A 17,298-nucleotide genomic window follows, 5' to 3' on the forward strand; every position below is an offset into this window, starting at 1 on the left:
GACTGATGACAGTCCTGTGCTGAATCATTATGGGAGCACACAGGCTCCTGCCCAATCCTCCTCTGAAACAAAGGAGTGACTGAGCAAAAACCCACTTACAAAACTCTGAACTGAGGTAGAGTTCACAAGCATTCCATTACCTGCTGAAAGTGGACTCCTGAGACCCAGAACTACAGGTCTCAGACACCTGGCCTGAGGAGGGAGGGTGGGAGCCCCCGCTCTGGTCAGTGTGAGGGAGCCTCTCCTCGGAGCCGGGGATGGGAGACCTTCCTTGGGTGGGGGAGCCTGTGCTTTGGTGGGAGGTGGGGAAGCCCCTCCTCGGGGTTGAGGGATGGGAGCTCCTGGCTCCCTCACCTGGTGGGGCAGGCAATAGGCTTGGGCCCCTGCCCTGGCTCCCAGCTCCCCAGTGAGGAAGAACCACCCCTCTGTCCAGATCCAACAATGTCTCCCTGAGCTAGGAGCCCTTCCTCAGACACCCACTGTCCTCTCTGATGACCTGCGCCAGTAAGGAGGGCTATCTATCTGGATGATTCTGTGGAAACCCTGGGGAACTGAAAGAGGTGGACTAGGGGGACAGGTTGGCTGAAAGTTCCTGGTCAGAGAAACAAAAGAGCCATGTCCAGCTTGGGGCAAATGAGTAGGGAGTGGAAGGGGGCCTACTTTTCCTGCAGAGCACAATGTGAACAGACCATAAACCATTACTCAATTACAGTGGTTTATATTACCTTCCTCTCCTGTCCTACCCAACAACCAAAAAACCAAACAACAACAACAAAAAACACAAAACAGTTAGCTTGTTCTTAATGTGACAAACTGACCTTTTTGCGAAGTTTCTGGATGCGATTGATGACCTCCCGAGCCACTCCTTCATCCACCATTGACTGGTCGGGGGTGACATCTAAGAGAACCAAAACCTGTAGGAATGAAGAGTGCATAGCACGACAATCAAATAAGGAGGAACAGTTATCTCAAACTTGGCACAATTGTACTTAAGTTAAATTCTGAGAAGTCTGTCATGTAGCACTAATTATTCTGAGCAAAGGAGATAAAATTAAGCTAGTTTCATTACGGTTCAGGTGCTTCTTTGTAAGGAGCTATTCCTTCCACTGGGACAGGTCCAGCGCCTCCTTTTCTTCTGAGGAGGGCCACTCCCAGGATTAGGAGCAGTGAGTCTCCCGTGTAACTGCTCTTCGTCTGTGTGACGGGCAGTCACTGCCCTTGCAGGAAGTGGGGTCGGGGCCACACAGCCCTTCACACCGCCAATGAGCCCGTGAGGGCCCCAGAGCAGCCCACTGTTTTCTTCCGCCAGGAGCCTTTTCAACCCTTAGTCCGTCAGTGTGATTCAAGACACGGTTTCTACAGGAGACCCCGACATGTTTGATAGGATTTAAACCGTCATCTTCTTCCCGACTTCATCTACTTCCTACGCCATCTGTCGTGAAGGACGTCGATGACGTAAAAATGCGGTGTCACCGCCCACAGACGGGGATACACTTGTAAGTCAAGCACCAGCTGCATGGATGTTTCTTTCTTTTCTTAAAGATTTTATTATTTGTCAGAGAGCGTGAGCACAAGCAGGGGCAGTGGCAGGGGGGAGAGGGAGAAGCAGGCTCCCCGCCGAGCAGGGAGCCCGAAGTGCGACTCAATCCCAGGACCCTGGGATCATGACCTGAGCTGAAGGCAGATGCTCAGCCGACTGAGCCACCCAGGCGCCCCAGCAGGAACGTTTCTGAGGAAATTTTATCAGAAACTTGCTCTACTTCATGAGGGCAGAACTGAAGATGGGTGGCGAGGCGGGGCAGGGCCACCCCAGCGCACAGTACATGAACTGTGTCAGCAATCTCAGAAGACCAGGACACTTCCTTCATTGACTTCCTCAGGCTGGCTGCCATCAGGGTGTGGGCTCTTCACGCCGTCTGCCCACATGGAGCTCGGCCTACATCTAATTCAAGCCACTGCAAAAGGCTTGAGGAGTTTGAGGAGGCTGGCCTTCCTCACATGGTACTCCCCACGTCCCGTGCACATGGTTACGCACAGAGGAACTCCCACAAGCCCCCCACGCCCAACCTAGAGATCTTATGACCTGTCTGCCAGAAAAGTCTGGTCAAGAGCAAAGAGAGGGGGCGCCTGGGTGGCTCAGTCGTTAAGCGTCTGCCTTCAGCTCAGGTCATGGTCCCAGGGTCCTGGGATCGAGCCCCGCGCTGGGCTCCCTGCTCGGCCAGGAGCCTGCTTCTTTCTCTCCCGCTCCCCGTTTGTGTTCTCTCTCGCTGTGTCTCTGTCAAATAAATAAATAAAATCTTAAAAAAAAAAAAAAAAAGCAAAGAGAGATGCTCTGATCCATCACGACAAAAAGCACTGACCCCAGAATCCAAAACTGCTGCACATCCTCCTCCAGGATGTGCCTCCCCAACCTGACTCCATGCCAGGCTTCGGAAAGGAGCCCCTCTCTGTGCTCATTTCTACCAGATAACTTACCAAGCAGAAGAGTAAGAATTGGCTTACTTTTCTGTCTCTATGACTGGCTCATTCCTTGAAGGGTGGGGTTACGTCTTATTCATTTTTGTAGGACCCAACACTTAGGACAGTTGCAAGCAGAGGTCACAAAATGTCTATTTACATATATGCTAAAGAAATGCGCATGTAGGGACGGGGTGCCTGGGTGGCTCAGTAGGTTAAGCATCTGCCTTTGGCTCAGGTCATGATCCCAGGGTCCTGGGATTGAGTCCCACATCAGGCTCCCTGCTCAGCGGGGAGTCTGCTTCTTCCTCCACCTCTCCCCCCTGCTTGTACTCTCTCTCAAGTAAATAAAATATTAAAAAAAAAAAAAAGAAAAGAAATGCGCATGTTAAGAGCATACAATGGAGTAATTTAATAAAGCCAATCTAAAATGAATATCTGGTTTATTGTACTCTGAGACCAGCTGTCAACACTCAGGAAAGGCACAGGCAAATTACCTTTTCCTCTTATGTTATCTTTTGGTAAAGAAACATTCTAGGGAAGAGAAAAATACCTGGGCATCCGAGTGCGCTTCATATCGCGTCGTCCCTCCTATCATCTGATCAAAGGTGTACATGAGGCGGATGTCCTCTTCATGCAGCTCATGGCCTTCTACAACAATGGTTCCTGTTGGAGAAGCAACTGCCACTGTGAGTCAGCCCCTCCGCATCCTCCTCTTCACACCTCCCAGCTACAGTACATTATGCCAATTTTCACAGCATCAAGCTGCAGAGACTTCAAGAGGTCATGTTCTCCTGACTCATATCCTTTATACTTCCCCATACTGCCTTGAGGACAGTTAAACCACCAACGTCTCCCGTGTAAATGACTCCCCAGGTCCAAAGGCATGTGCATCCCCACCATAAACACAAAGCAGAGTGATGTACTGAAGACAGCAGGCTGCAGAGTCCAAGCAGACCCAGGCCCACCACTCACTGGCTGCAGGACCCCAGTGCTCCACTATCTGCTGAGAAGGGTGGGGCAAGGATGAAGTGAACAGGGTCAGGTTCTGGGCACCATCCTCCCACAGCAGGCAGAATGCATGAACGGGGGCGGGGGGGAGGGGGTGGCAGATGGCCATGCCTGTTTTCAGGGACGCCTGCTGTGGACATCCACAATGATCTTCCTGGTGTCAGCACTGGGCTGTCATTTTGACTATGTCACTCTGTTCTGAAAATTATTTTGGGCTGTCATTTTGACTATGTCACTCTGTTCTGAAAATTATTTTGCTTCCCATTAGCGCAGAAATCCACTCAGAAAGTAGTTTAGAAGCTGTAGGCCTTCAGTTTCAAATAAGGATTATTTCAAGAATTTTTAAATATTTGGGCCATCTGTTGAAACAGCTTAGATCTGTGATTTGAGGTTGGATCAAAGATTTTGTTAATTTAACAAATCAAGTTAAGTTAGTAAGGATTCAACTTTTAGTTGCTAGGCTTCTTACATTTTATCAAAAACGTGAGGACTCTCAGGGACATTTCTCTCAGTTCCCCGTAAGCACTCATCCGATTTCTGAGTCCTTCCATCTCTCTTCATGACAGGTCTGTGCTTATGATTTTCAACTTCAGAGGGAACCCTACCAACCAAACACCCTGTGCCCCAAAGTGGATGCACAGAATCAGGCAGCCATACTAAGACCCCAGAGCTGAGAATTCCCGGGCACCTGGAAAGTCCCCCAAAGGAGAGGAGAGAGGGGCTAAGTCCCCTTTCCTAACCTCCTCCTATTGTCCTAGACTTTTCCTTCAGAGCACTTATCAAAACTACAACTGTTTCCACAAATCTTCAGTGTCGGCCAGTACCTCGAGGGTAAGGACAACGTCTGTCTCACTCATTTCTGGGATCCCAGGGCCAGCCAAACACAAGGGCTTTAAAAAGTATTTGCTGAATTGGTCCAAATCCAGTCTTGCCCAAATAAGGGACCAAACTATGAATTCATGTCTTCGAGAAATCATGGTAAGTTCTGATCCAGTTCTCCCTCGAGGCAGCTCCAGACCTCATCGCTAAGTCCCTTTCTCAAAATCAACTTTAATCTTTTCTGTTGAATGTATTCTAGTCTTCATTCGGACACCTCCAAACACCATGTTTCTTCTCCACAAGCAACATCCAGTAACAATGAATTCGATACCAGGGGCTCTGTGCTCTCTTCTCACTAGGGTGGTTTCTAGGCTCCTATTAGCATGTACAGAATTCAGTGCTAACCAAAGGTCCACCCATCTGGTTCAGTCATTCTACCTAGAAATCTAGCCCAAAGGAATCGATTGCACAGAACATTTACATGTGAAAACGCTCACTGCTGGGGTGCCTGGGTGGCTCAGTCATCAAGCGTCTGCCTTCGGCTCAGGTCATGATCCCAGGGTCCTGGGATCGAGCCCCACATCGGGCTCCCTGCTCAGCGGGGAGCCTGCTTCTCCCTCTCCCACTCCCCCTGCTCTCGCTCTCTCTCTCTGTCAAATAAATAAAATCTTTAAAAAAAAAAAGAAAAAGAAAATGCTCACTGCAATACTACTGACAACAGTGGAAAAACAGAAACAACGTGAAGAGCCAACAACAGGACTGGTTAAGAACACCATGAATCCCCATGAGGGAAAACCATCACAACAGTCTGGAAATAGCACTTCACAGACTAATGTAAAAATGCAAAATAAAAAAATGAATAAGATAAACATGAAATACAAAAATGGAAGTGTGAACAACACGACACTTATAACTGCAGTGTGATCTCCACGTTGAGAGCCTGGGACCGTCTGCACCAGGACTTTCACGCTGCCCGGCACCGGCCCCGGCACAGAGCGGGCACTCGGTCTGCGCTCAATGGACGGGTGACAGCTCGGGGATCATTTGTAATCCCTCCTTTCCATTATCAGATTTGTTATGTACTTCAGCGACAGGCCAGGGAAGCAGGAGCCCAGTTGTGAGGTGGCACCAGGAAGGGGCCACGGACGGTGCTGGCCGGGGCAGACACCCACCGCTGTCCTGGAAGCGCTCCAGCTCCTCACTGCTCAGCTGCTTGATAGACGTCATCACCGCCCTGAAGGCTCCCTTCAGGCGCTTCCCCAGGACCATGTGATCAGGCTCTGCCCTTAGGCGAATGCCATACTTGTTTTTATCTGTAGACAGCGTAACCTTTCGGACGTTCAATTCCTACAGTTGGCAGCCAAGATGAAACAAAAAGGGGGAGATGAAAACATGTGAGCCCCAAAACTTGCACATAAACGTTCACACATTGGTCACAATAGCCAAAAAATGGAACCACCCTAATGTCCATCAGCTTTGAAAGGATAAACAAAATGTGATCCATCCACACAACAGACTATCACTTAGCAAAATACAGGACTGAGGCACGGACACAGGCCGTACCACGAACGGACCCTCGGTGCCACGTGAAGGGAGTCAGCCTCAAAAGACCACTTACTGTTGGATTCATTTTTGTGAAACGTCCAGAGCAGCCACACTCGTGGTTGCCAGGGCGTGGCGGGATCTTGAGGGCAAAAATGGCGTGTGAATGCTAACGGATACTGGGTTTCTTTTTGGGGTGATCAAAATGTTATAAAATTTTATTGGCTGTACAATTCTATAAATGACTTAAAAATTCTTCTTGTCCAGATCATTCAAGACAGTTGAGCAAAACTCAACTAAAGAAGATTCTAGACTTAGAGGGGCACCAGGGTGGCTCCGCTGAGCATCTGGCTCTTGGTTTAGGCTTAGGTCATGATCTCAGGGTTGTGGGATGGAGTCCCATGTGAGGCTCCACACTCAGCGGGGAGTCGGCTTGAGATTCTCTCTCACCCCCTCTGTCCCGCCCCTTCCAAGTAAATAAAATCTTAGGGGAAAAAAAACACTGTCAGGTGAAAAAATCCAAGTTGCAGACTATAAACATGGTCCCCTCTAGTACAAACAAGGTCAATGGTGTGTGCACATCCAACAGCCTGGTGGGGACGCCCTAGTGAATATCCCCAGGCAGCGCTGGGTGGGTGGGAAGGGTTTCACTCAGCACCCAATGCTGGAGTCTGAGCTGCTCATGACCAGTGCATGCCCACTTGTTACTTGATGATCTGAAGGAAGTTTTTTGGTTAATTATCAAAGAGTATTTGGAGAAGATAAGTGGATGAAGGTAAGTGAGTGATCTAATCAAGGTAAAGATATTCACCCATCTTGGAATTGCTTTTAAAGAATTACAGTGACACTGTAAAAAGGCAAAAGCGCACGCTGATTCTAAGCAAAGTGTAAGATTCTGTGGATGGTTAAGTACTTGGATGTGCTGACATACAAAAGGAAAAGGATGCATGATACGCTCACAGTGAACTTCACTGAAGAGTACTAGCCCTAACAACCTTCTTCAAGAAAGAAGTCTATTTGCACCCAAACAGTCAAACCAGCACTCTTACCTCAATGATGTACTTCTCCAAAGACTCGATCTCATCAAGAGCTTCTGGATCCTGATGGATAACCACAATTTCCTTCAAAGGATACTAGGAGGAAAGGGAAGGGATGGTTTACCAAAAAGCCAGCCCTTGAAACTGCAGCAAAGTAAAATGTGAAATGTTTCATCCGAATCTCAAGCTCCAGACTGATCAGGTTCAACCAGAACTAAGTCTTTCACACCCTTACTGCAGAAAAGAAAAAAAATTTTGCTACTGCTGGAAGCGCTCTCTTTTAAGACAACGCTCCAAAGGTGTAGCTCTCTGGGCCCGTGCATGCAAAAGACAAATGAAGCATCAAACCTTTATGGGAATGGTTCTGCGGTCTCGAATCACTCGCCCAAGTTCGATCACAGACTGCATCCGGGACACTGCGCTCTCCGTGCTCTTGTCAATCAGCTCCTCCCTGACGGCAGACGCGGGGCTGAGAGGGACCCCAGGAAGGGGAGCCCATCCCAACGACAGGGGCACGGAGTGCGGAAGGAGCGGCCCCTCCAGCCCCTCTGCAGCCTGAGGAGCAGCTACCACGTGAGCCCTCCCGGGCGCAGGCGAGGCTTCCACGTCACAGGATTCTTACCGAACATGGGGCAGGGTGAGGTAGTGGATGCTGTGTGTGTCCTTGTCCTGGACAGAAACGGGGTCCATCAGCAGCTTTAGATTCTGGTACATCAATTCGGTGAGAAAAGGTGTATAGGGGGCCTGCATGAGGACAGAGGACATCATTAAGTGACCTCAGGCCCAGGAAAAGAGCAGCTCCACGTGAGTGGACGTGACGCTACTTTCTGAACCTGGTAGGATGGACACCGTGAGGCGCAGCAACAGCGGGAGAGCCAGAGCCCCGAAGCAACCCAGAGGACGTCTGTCATAAGAGCAGGAGCCCCGACCACAACCCAATGTCCCCACACCTCAGAAACCGCGTCAGGGAGCTGCGGAAATGCTTCCTAGGATGAAGGTGAGTGAGGTCAGACAAGAGGCACCAGGCACAAGGCAGGTCTTGCTTGTGTGTTCAGGAGTGAACAGAGGGTTCACGACCTCAGGCTGGAGTAGCAGTGATAGGACACAGATGTTTAGTAAAACATCGTCTGTGACGTATTTGTGTGGTTAGATATCCATTCAAAAACTTCCCTGTTCCGATGACAGGGACCCGCATAAGGATGAGGTGTGTGCTCACAGGGAGCGTGGCTCTGCCGTCTTGAGGCCAGCACCCTGACCCGAAGGGTGCCACCGGTGGTGGGCAGGAAGAACCCAGCTCTGGAAGCAAATGTTTCTTAGCCCTTCCTGACACAGATGAGCTAACAAGATTTCTGAAAAGGAACTAGGGAGTTAAAAGTTGTTTTAAAACTTTTTTTTTAAGATTTTATTTATTTATTTGACAGAGAGAAACACAGCGAGAGAGGGAACACAAGCAGGGGGAGTGGGAGAGGGAGAAGCAGGCCTCCCGCTGAGCAGGGAGCCTGATGCGGGGCTCGATCCCAGGATCCTGGGACCATGACCTGAGCCGAAGGCAGACGCTTAATGACTGAGCCACCCAGGCGCACCAATACTTTTATTTTTTTAAAAGATTTTATTTCTTTATTTGACAGAGACAGACACAGCGAGAGAGGGAACACAAGCAGGGGGAGTGGGAGAGGGAGAAGCAGGCTCCCGGCTGAGCAGGGAGCCCGATGCGGGGCTCGATCCCAGGACCTTGGGACCACGACCTGAGCTGAAGGCAGACGCGTAACGACTGAGCCACCCAGGCGCCCCTCTTTCTCTTTCTATTTCTGGGGGGACAAGTACAGCCTAGCTGCAGACAGAGGGCGCTGCAGCGCCAGGGCTAGAGTTCCAGCATCTTACCATCAGTCTGCACAGAGACAGCAGGACACTGAACAAGGTCTCCAGGGCCATAACGCAGTCTTCCACCCCGTTTTCACCCTGGTGAATAAGCAGCTCACATTACTTAGACTGTTAGAACCCAGTTGAATGAAGAGAGGTGACCCCCCCGAGAGTACACAGGGCGCAGAGAGGATGGCGGAGCCAGGACAGGCGGCCACAGCACAGTGTCCAGGGTCGGGCAGGAGGCTGGCGCGGGCCCTGCTCTCCCCACCTCTGAGCCCAGGTGCCTGAGGACCTGGAGGCTGCACCTGCAACTCACATGCAACACACGGGAACGGTTACAAACAGAAAATTTAAACTACTTTTAGGTAAGATTTCTTATTCACAAAAAAAGTGGATACACTATATATTTCAGAAATAATGACACTAACTCACTATAGGAAAAACACAAACAAAGGTTATAAAAAAAGAGAAGTCAACCATAATAAAGTTACACAGAGACAGGTGCTGTAAACAGTGCAAAGTGAGCCCCTCTGCATGTGGGTGTGTTGTGTATGATCTATGTTAACAAAAATGAAATTACTGTTTTGTGAAGGGCGTTCATCATTCACACACTGGGAGGCAGGCTGGAGGGCAGTGGCATGGTCTATGCGCAGCCTCAGGGCCTAGGACGGGACTCAGCCCACATGCCCAACAGGTTGTCCATAAATAAGTGACCCTCTAGAGGAAGAAGCGAGGCGGGTCCCACTTGAGGTCACAGCCATTCCTGGTGACATCTGCATGTATCTGCATGACTTCCTTTCGTGTTTTAAGAGAACCTGCTCAGCTCAGTCTTGTATGGCCCTGAGACCTTCCCTCCGACAGGACATGTCCTTAGCTGTCTTGAAAATATGCAAGCGGACTTCTAGAACTTACAGGTTCCTATCTATCAAATGGTGATAAATATAGTCGACTTACAGTGTAAAAAGGAGAAAAGAGAAAGAGCTTCAGACACTGAGAGCACCTGAAAACATTCCTTTCTCTTCTGGCTGCACTCATGTTTCTCGACGGTCACCCTCCCACACTTCCGCCGGTCCCCACAGCAGCCTGCGTCCATGCACTCACCTTCAGCCTTCTGCGGTTCATCCTGACGTACCAGTTGGTTAGGACATCCACAAACTTGACCAGGCGAGGCACCACCGTATAGAGCCTGTAAGCTGAAAGCAGATGATCGGGTCGAGGGTGCGGTGAGGGCTGGACGCAAGACAGAGCAAGCGGCCCTGCCACCCAAGGGCTGCCACACTTGCTCAGGAGACAGGAAGAACCAAAGGGACACAACCCCGGTGGCATTCTGGGTGTCGGGGGGTGCACACAAATCACCCTGTGAGTGCGTACAAGCTCCCGTGGTCAATGAGAAAAACAGAAACCCCAGCCCTGGGGTGGAGAGGCCACAGCTGCATGCCTGACTTCCTTCCACTGTGCTACCCTGAACCTCCACTAAGACACCCCAGACGCACAGACAGCTCTAACCAGGGGCCGAGGCACACCACAGGCCAGCGCTTTCCAACCAGAGTGACTCTGCCCTGATGTCTGGAGAGACATTCCGGCTGTCCCAGCGGAGCCCAGGGGAACTGCTCAATAATGCAGAGCCCAGCAGCCCCCTCCAGAGAATGCCTGGCCCAAGCCACCAGCAGAATGGGCTCCCCAGGAAAGGACAAAGGTGTGAGGGCTCCCGAGGAACTCCGAGGGCAAGCAGAGCGGTGAAGGTGCTCAGCCAGTCTTGTTTAAGGTGTGGGCCTATTTTTAGGATCTTCCCATTCACCTCCCTGTAACCGATTCTCTCCGTTGCACAAAAACAAACACCAAAACCAAGAATAAGACCAACAAGTATAAACAAATACAACTTGTATTAATGAAAAGTGTTCAGTGACTGTTAAGAGGCCTCCGGTCCAAACTACCACAGTGAGAAGCTGCCAACGGCAGAGGGCGGCTCACAAAGACCAGAACTGAGGTGCCAACGGCCACTCACTCCCTGAGAGGCGACGTGGTGATCAGAGGCCTAGCCTGAAGGAAAGAGGTGATTTCTAGGGCTCACTACACCCCTCACCTTCTAGGAGGCCAGAGTTCCCTGTGCTCAGGTGTCGACCCTTGGAGGGCACACAGAACCCTCAGAGCGTGAGTGTGCTGTGTGTGGGAGCACCATCATGGCTGCCGGGCTCCCTGATGGGAACTGCAGACACTCCAGACCTCAGAACACTATCCATGAGGGGCTGAGGGTACAAAGCCAGCAGGCCGTGGCACTGGAGTACCCAGAGCAGTCGGCCGTGGGAACAACCTTGGCCTGACCTCTTGTTTCCAGGGAGATGGACCCCAGCCGGCATGCTCAGGCCATGGCTCTGCTCGGCTGTCCGCAGGCCCGTTTCCTACACTTCACATCACTCAGGAGGAACAGGGGACAAGGACTGTGAGCAGGTGTCCCGGGGTGTGCGGTGAGCTCTGCCTCGCATGTTCATTTCCATCTTCACTTACGTCAATTTGTCCAGCAGCTTTCCCAACAGTCATGTGGTATTTCTGATACATATTTAACGGGTGGGGGCAGGCTTCAGGATGCCTGACAGCCTGGGGGAGTTTCCTGGACTCATCATCCTCTTGTGCCAAGTGCTGAGGCACCAGGATTCCAGGAAGGCCATGTGCCTGCATGACCGCAGCGTGCGGGGGGAGGCTGGTTAACCTCGTCAGGGGACACGTAGGGGAGGCGTCTCTCCTCCCCCGCCCACCAATTCTGTCGGATCCATGCAGGTATCCTACTTTAGTAGTTTCTGGAATTTCTCACCCAGACTTATAGTTTGTTCTGTCTCCAGCCTCGAGGAAACCAATATAACCTATGTTTCCAACCTGTGTCTAAGACCCAATTCGTTGTTTTTAGGTAACAAATATGGGGAAAACATCCACCTCATTACTATTTTTCTGTATTTCCTAATTTTTCTAGACTAGACAGGGCCTACTTATTTAATAATTAAAGTAGACTAAAAAATGCACGCTAACAAGCACTCCTTGAGAACCTACTGTCTGCCAGCTACTCTCTGAGCACATTCTCTATTTGAGCCTTGTAACACCGCCACCAGGCACTTTTCGGAGAAAGAAACTGAGGCCTAAGGACTTTGGGCAGCCCCTGCCAGAGGGAAGAGGTGGTGCAGGTGGGTTTGAACCGTGGAAGCCCACGTGGTGTCTGTGGCCAGTGGGGTGATGCTGAGCCGAATCCCAGGACTCAGAGCAGCATGTTTCTACAACAAGTCTTAACAAAATCATATTTGACGGGTAAAAGAAACAAGAATTTATCTACTGTCTGTATCTCTCAAAATGTTTATAAAACTTCCTCTGTGTTTAAAAGAAACACAGGTAAGTATTGAAAGGAGAAACAGAGAAGAACTCTTATTCCAGGAAGATGACCCAAGAGAGTCATACCTGCCATTTCGGTCTCAAAGAACCCAACCAGCGACTGCATGCAGGACAGGATCCACCGGTCTGTGATGTTGGCACTTTCTTTAATTGTGTTCTCGTTGTAGAGGAATTCCATTTCTTCCTCCTGGGAAGTGACAATTACTAAAACATTCTGCATGCTTAGGAGAAATTACTGTACAGAAATGAACTCCTTAAACCACTTAAGCTGAAAGGAGCCCACAACAGCAATCCACAAAACCCCAGACCCCACTGGCAATTTAAATTTCTGATTCTCAGCAATATTTTCCAAATAAGCTCTAAACTTGGGATATTAAGTCCTCAGTTAATTACGTTTTTGACTGCTCTAAACACAATTTAGGAAAAAATTATTCCTTTGTACCAAAAGTGATTATGAGTTGAGAAATATTCCAAAATCTTGTAAGTGTAGGGTTTAGTTACTTTACCCCTAACGAAGGAAAGCTAGTAAAGCTGGCTAGGACTGGACGATCATCTATAGACTGAACATGAGCACTAGAAATTAACGTCTCTGCTTAAATTGCCCATTCTAAACAGCATGCTCTGTTCCAGTCCCCTTTCCTTTGCAAAACCCTCCTCGGGCTGAAGGTCCACTCCACCTGCGCACCCCCCCCACCAGCAACACCTGGTTGGTAGGGTAGCAGCCGCGCTGACTCCGGCCCTGACCTGAGAGCCTGGTGGCGGGCGGGCGTCTGACTGCCAAGCCCAGACGAGCCCCGCCCACTGTGCTCCAGAGTCCCACAGCAGCAGGCCTGTGGGGACCGCCTGAGGCCTCCCGGCCCCATTGGTGACAACAACAAAGGCAGGAGCAACACCAGGACCTGGGGAGATTGCCTGCCCTCCTCAACGCACAGGGAGAAGCCCGAGTCAGAGGCGGCTGCAGGCCAACAGCCAGCCTGAGTGCGACATTCACAGCTCAGGCCTCCCGCCCATTTCCAGAAAGGGTTAACGTTGCACGACAGTCAACAGTAATGTACACAGTGATTCTACTGTAAGGCGTTGGACATAAGAGATGAGGGGTATCGGGGTCTGACCCCAAAGGGAGCCCTGAGAGCAGAGTCAGGCATATGGGTGTTCAGATGGTGCCTTGTTTTCCCTCCTAACAGCCCAGCAGAACGTCTCTCACTTTCAGAGTCTGGACCCTGATGCCTCAGCGAGCCCGGCAACAAGCAGCAGCCTTTACCAGGTGCTCCCACCCTGGGAGCAGTGGGCTCTTCACCCCGACCCCACCCCCAGCAGCCTTGGTTCCATGGGGCGGGGGGGGCCAAACAGGGAATGAATGAACCTCCCACGCAACTCTTCTGTGGGGGCAGCCCCAGTGTCCCACCAAGGCTCTGCACTGACGCCCCCCTCCCCCGGCCCAGGGCTCTGAGCCCCACGCACGGAGCTCTGTCCCTAGCAAACCCACCGACCCAGGTGACGGGACCCCGCCCCACACCTTCTGTAGCCTCAGGACGCTCTGGGTGAAGAAGCGGTAGGCGTTGTACCAAGGGAGCAGCACGTCCTTCAAAACGTCACGCACACCCTCCTCCTTAAATCGGAGATTTTCTGCCCTCACCACAGGGGAGTTGATCAGATACAATCTGGGTGAGGAAAAACAGTACATGGAAAAGGAATATACAGATTAAAACAAGTATTCTTTCTGGACATGTTGACACTGCAAACACCCAACTTGGCATTTTTTTATACAAAAGGAGAGAATTATGAATACTCTTCTTATGGTCAATTTAAAACTGACAAAGCTCTGACTTTGTGCAAGAGACCCAGTGAATAATAAAGGGGAGACGTAACCTCATACCAAAATATGGCCCTTGACCAACCTGGAAGCATGCCCCGTGCCAGTCAGTGCAGGCCTCGGGGCGGCGGGCCTCCTCCCCAGACAATACCCGCAGGCACAGGGATTCACAAAAGGAGTGGCCAGGAGTCCTCTGCCGGCACAGAGGGGCTCCCAGAGGGAAGAGGCCAGGGATGTCGTTAGGCACCCTGAGGACAGTCCCCTCTACAAAGAATTGTCTGGCTCACTTGCTAGCAGTGCCGAGGGGCAGGCTAACAGCTAACAGGGCGGCAGGACACCCCATTAAGTGCTCCTAGGCAGCTGTGAACATGCTCGGGCTCAGCCCCTGGGTGTGGGTCTCCGTGTCTGCAGCAGGAGGATGCGGAATGAAACCGTTGTGGCTCCTTTCCACCCCAACACTTAATGGGCACGACGAGGACCAACGTTTCAAGTAGTGGCTCACATTTCCCTAAAAGCTTTTCAGGTTTCATTGTTATTTGCTCGAGTTTCAATAAATCTCAGACGGCGCTTTTGAGGAGTAAGCGCAGACATGAAATAAATGGCCAACAAGATGAAGAGCCAGGCAAGGCAATGAGGGAGAAACCCAGCAGCAGCCTGGGAGCGACACAGGTCCTGGTCCTCACAACACCTCTGGGCTTCCAAATGCTCGTTACTGAGAAACCACCTCGTGGGTTTGGAGCCAACTCCACACCAGTGTACCTGGCCCGTAGCAGAGACATAGTTTGAGAAAGCTAACTAGGAACCAAATGAAAGGAACACAATTAACAGAACAAGCGAAGCGTACATAAAAAGGACATTAAAAACAGGGCACAGCACTGGCCTGTACCTGAGGGCGTCAGCACCGTATTTATGGATGATTGAAAGTGGATCCGGATAATTCTTTTTTCGTTTGCTCATTTTTTGACCATCACTTGAAAAACAAAAGGGAGATGCCAATTAAGTAAGTCACCATTACAGCCTAACTTTATATGCGGTTACAGGTTATCTGCAAATCAGAATACAGAAATGCAAGTGGGATAAGGGCATAACAATAGATTGTTAACACCTGTGAGCTTCTTTCTGAAGTCCACGGTGAGTCAGTGGAGAAGCTAAGAACACAGGGCTCAGCATTTATTCCAGAGAAATGAAAACTTGTACTGATGGAAAACCTGTAACGGAAGCTCCTGGCTCTATTCATAGTCAGCAGCCACCGGAAACAACCCCAGGTCCTTCAGCAGGTGAGGGGTCCAGCTGTGGTCACCCGCACCGTGCAGCACTGCTCAGCCATGGGGAAGAAGGGACTGAGGACACACCCATCCTGAGCAATCTCCAGGATCCCACTGAGTGGGAAAGCCAGTCCCTGAGGTCCTAAGTGGTGTGATTCCATTCCCGTCACGTATTTGAAATGACAGTTACAGAGATGGGGAGCAGATTAGTGGCTGTCAGGGGCTGGGGGCGAGGGTGGAAGGATGGGGGGATTACAGAAGGACAACAGAGGGGTCCTGGGATGTGGGAACAGTCCAGTACCTTGACTGTGCTGGTGGACAGGGACCTATGCATGTAATGTGTGCGCAACTGCACACCGCAGCACACAAGTACATGTAAAGCGCGGGGTCAGAGGAGGCCTGGGCTGTGTTAGCAGCTGGCTGTGGTGGTGTACCCCAGTTCTGAAAAACCTGACTTTCGGGGGAAACTGGGCAAAGCACACAAGGCTCTCTGTTACTGTTTCACAACTGCATTCAAATCTCCAATTCAATAACATTTTCAATTAAAAAAACCCCCAAAAGCAGACTGCCGAGCCGGACTCCCTGGGTGTAAAACGTGAATTTACCATCACTTGCTGTGTGACTTTGACAAGTTGCTTAATTTTTCTATACCTCAAATTTCTCAAATGTCAAACTGAGGTAAGGAAAGGACCCATCTTGGGGCACCTGGGTGGCTCAGTCGTTAAGCGTCTGCCTTCAGCTCAGGTCACGATCCCAGAGTCCTGGGATCGAGTCTTGCGTCGGGCTCCCTGCTCAGCGGGGAGCCTGCTTTTCTCCCCCCCTTCCTCGTGCTCTCTCTCTCTCTCAAATAAAATCTTAAAAAAAAAAGCGGGGGGGAGGACCCATCTCAAACAGTTCTGGGGCTTTGACGAGAGAAGATGTATAATGTTCACAACACGATATCAGGGGCCATCCTCCCTCAGACAGGACATGAGGCAGGGTATCTGCATAAATGTTTTTTCTTATTTTATTAATTTGTGTTTTTTCTGTTATGACTATAGACAGTAAAAGAAAAAATAAGACTCCCCTATGATCCTGGAAACCTCTAGAACCTACAGCTTCCTCATGTTAAACAGAGGTCAACAAAAATCTTCATTAAAGGACCAGGCACACGCACCTGGTCCAGCCCTCCATGACAGATGTTGTCTTATTGCCCGCAGCATCACAGGATGCATGCCTCCCCCGCCCCCAGCGCCCCAACCTGCCCTTCTCCCTGGGGTAGGGGGTGTGTGCAGAGCCACACTGGAGACAAGAAGTGAGCAGGACGGGGTGGGATGGAAAGGAAGAGCAGCGAGAAGTGGAACAGCAGACGAAGGAGAAGAGCAGGAACAAAGCTGGGGTGATCCTAAGTTCCTGTATTCACAAAGAATGGCTACATGCACCCGGACCATGGCTGCCAGACCAAAGGAAGCCAGGCACCGGGACTAGCCATGACCCAAGGACGTGCACCTGCCTTGCCAGGACGAGCCCGTTCACAATCACGTTCCTGAAGGGCGGCTGTCCAAAGAGAGCGGTGGCCAGCACCAGCAGGGTGTAAAACCTGTAAAAAACCCAGGAAGAAACAGCTCAGCAACAACAGAAAAGGAATCTAAGCATAGGGAAAAAAAAATCTGTGCTTACTTATTGGATGGAATTTCTATTTTAGATCAGTTACACTTCTTAATAATCACTTATACCAAAGGTTCTTTTTTTTTTAAAGATTTTATTTATTTATTTGACAGAGAGAGACACAGTGAGAGAGGGAACACGAGCAGGGGGAGTGGGAGAGGGAGAGGGAGAGGGAGAAGCAGGCTTCCTGCGGAGCAGGGAGCCCGATGCGGGGGCTCGATCCCAGGACCCTGGGATCATGACCTGAGCTGAAGGCAGAGGCTTAACCATCTGAGCCACCCAGGCACCCATCTTTTTTTTTTTTTTTAAAGATTTATTTATTTATTTGAGAGAGTGAGAATGAGAGAGAGAGAGAGTACATGAGAGGGGGGAGGGTTAGAGGGAGAAGCAGACTCCCCGCCGAGCAGGGAGCCCGATGCGGGACTCGATCCCAGGACCCCAGCATCATGACCTGAGCCGAAGGCAATCG

General features: G+C 50.5%; 1 protein-coding gene across 4 annotated transcripts in view; it reads right to left on the reverse strand.

Moving 5' to 3' along the window:
• IARS1 (isoleucyl-tRNA synthetase 1) overlaps window positions 1–17,298 on the reverse strand; it is a 69,039-nt gene that overhangs the window by 13,128 nt on the left and 38,613 nt on the right. For all 4 annotated transcript variants that reach the window (XM_081802680.1, XM_081802678.1, XM_081802679.1 and 1 more), the window contains exons 17-28: window positions 16,675–16,761; window positions 14,804–14,887; window positions 13,621–13,765; window positions 12,171–12,291; window positions 9,831–9,922; window positions 8,748–8,825; window positions 7,489–7,610; window positions 7,215–7,317; window positions 6,879–6,962; window positions 5,460–5,634; window positions 3,011–3,123; window positions 819–914 (exon numbers count right to left, since the gene is read on the reverse strand). In XM_081802680.1, the coding sequence (XP_081658806.1) occupies window positions 819–914; window positions 3,011–3,123; window positions 5,460–5,634; window positions 6,879–6,962; window positions 7,215–7,317; window positions 7,489–7,610; window positions 8,748–8,825; window positions 9,831–9,922; window positions 12,171–12,291; window positions 13,621–13,765; window positions 14,804–14,887; window positions 16,675–16,761 (1,300 nt within the window). The remainder of the gene's footprint in view (window positions 1–818; window positions 915–3,010; window positions 3,124–5,459; window positions 5,635–6,878; window positions 6,963–7,214; window positions 7,318–7,488; window positions 7,611–8,747; window positions 8,826–9,830; window positions 9,923–12,170; window positions 12,292–13,620; window positions 13,766–14,803; window positions 14,888–16,674; window positions 16,762–17,298) is intronic.

Source organism: Leptonychotes weddellii, chromosome 14 (genome assembly GCF_054177405.1).
Source record: "Leptonychotes weddellii isolate Sample4059 chromosome 14, ASM5417740v2, whole genome shotgun sequence".
NCBI lineage: Eukaryota > Metazoa > Chordata > Mammalia > Carnivora > Phocidae > Leptonychotes > Leptonychotes weddellii.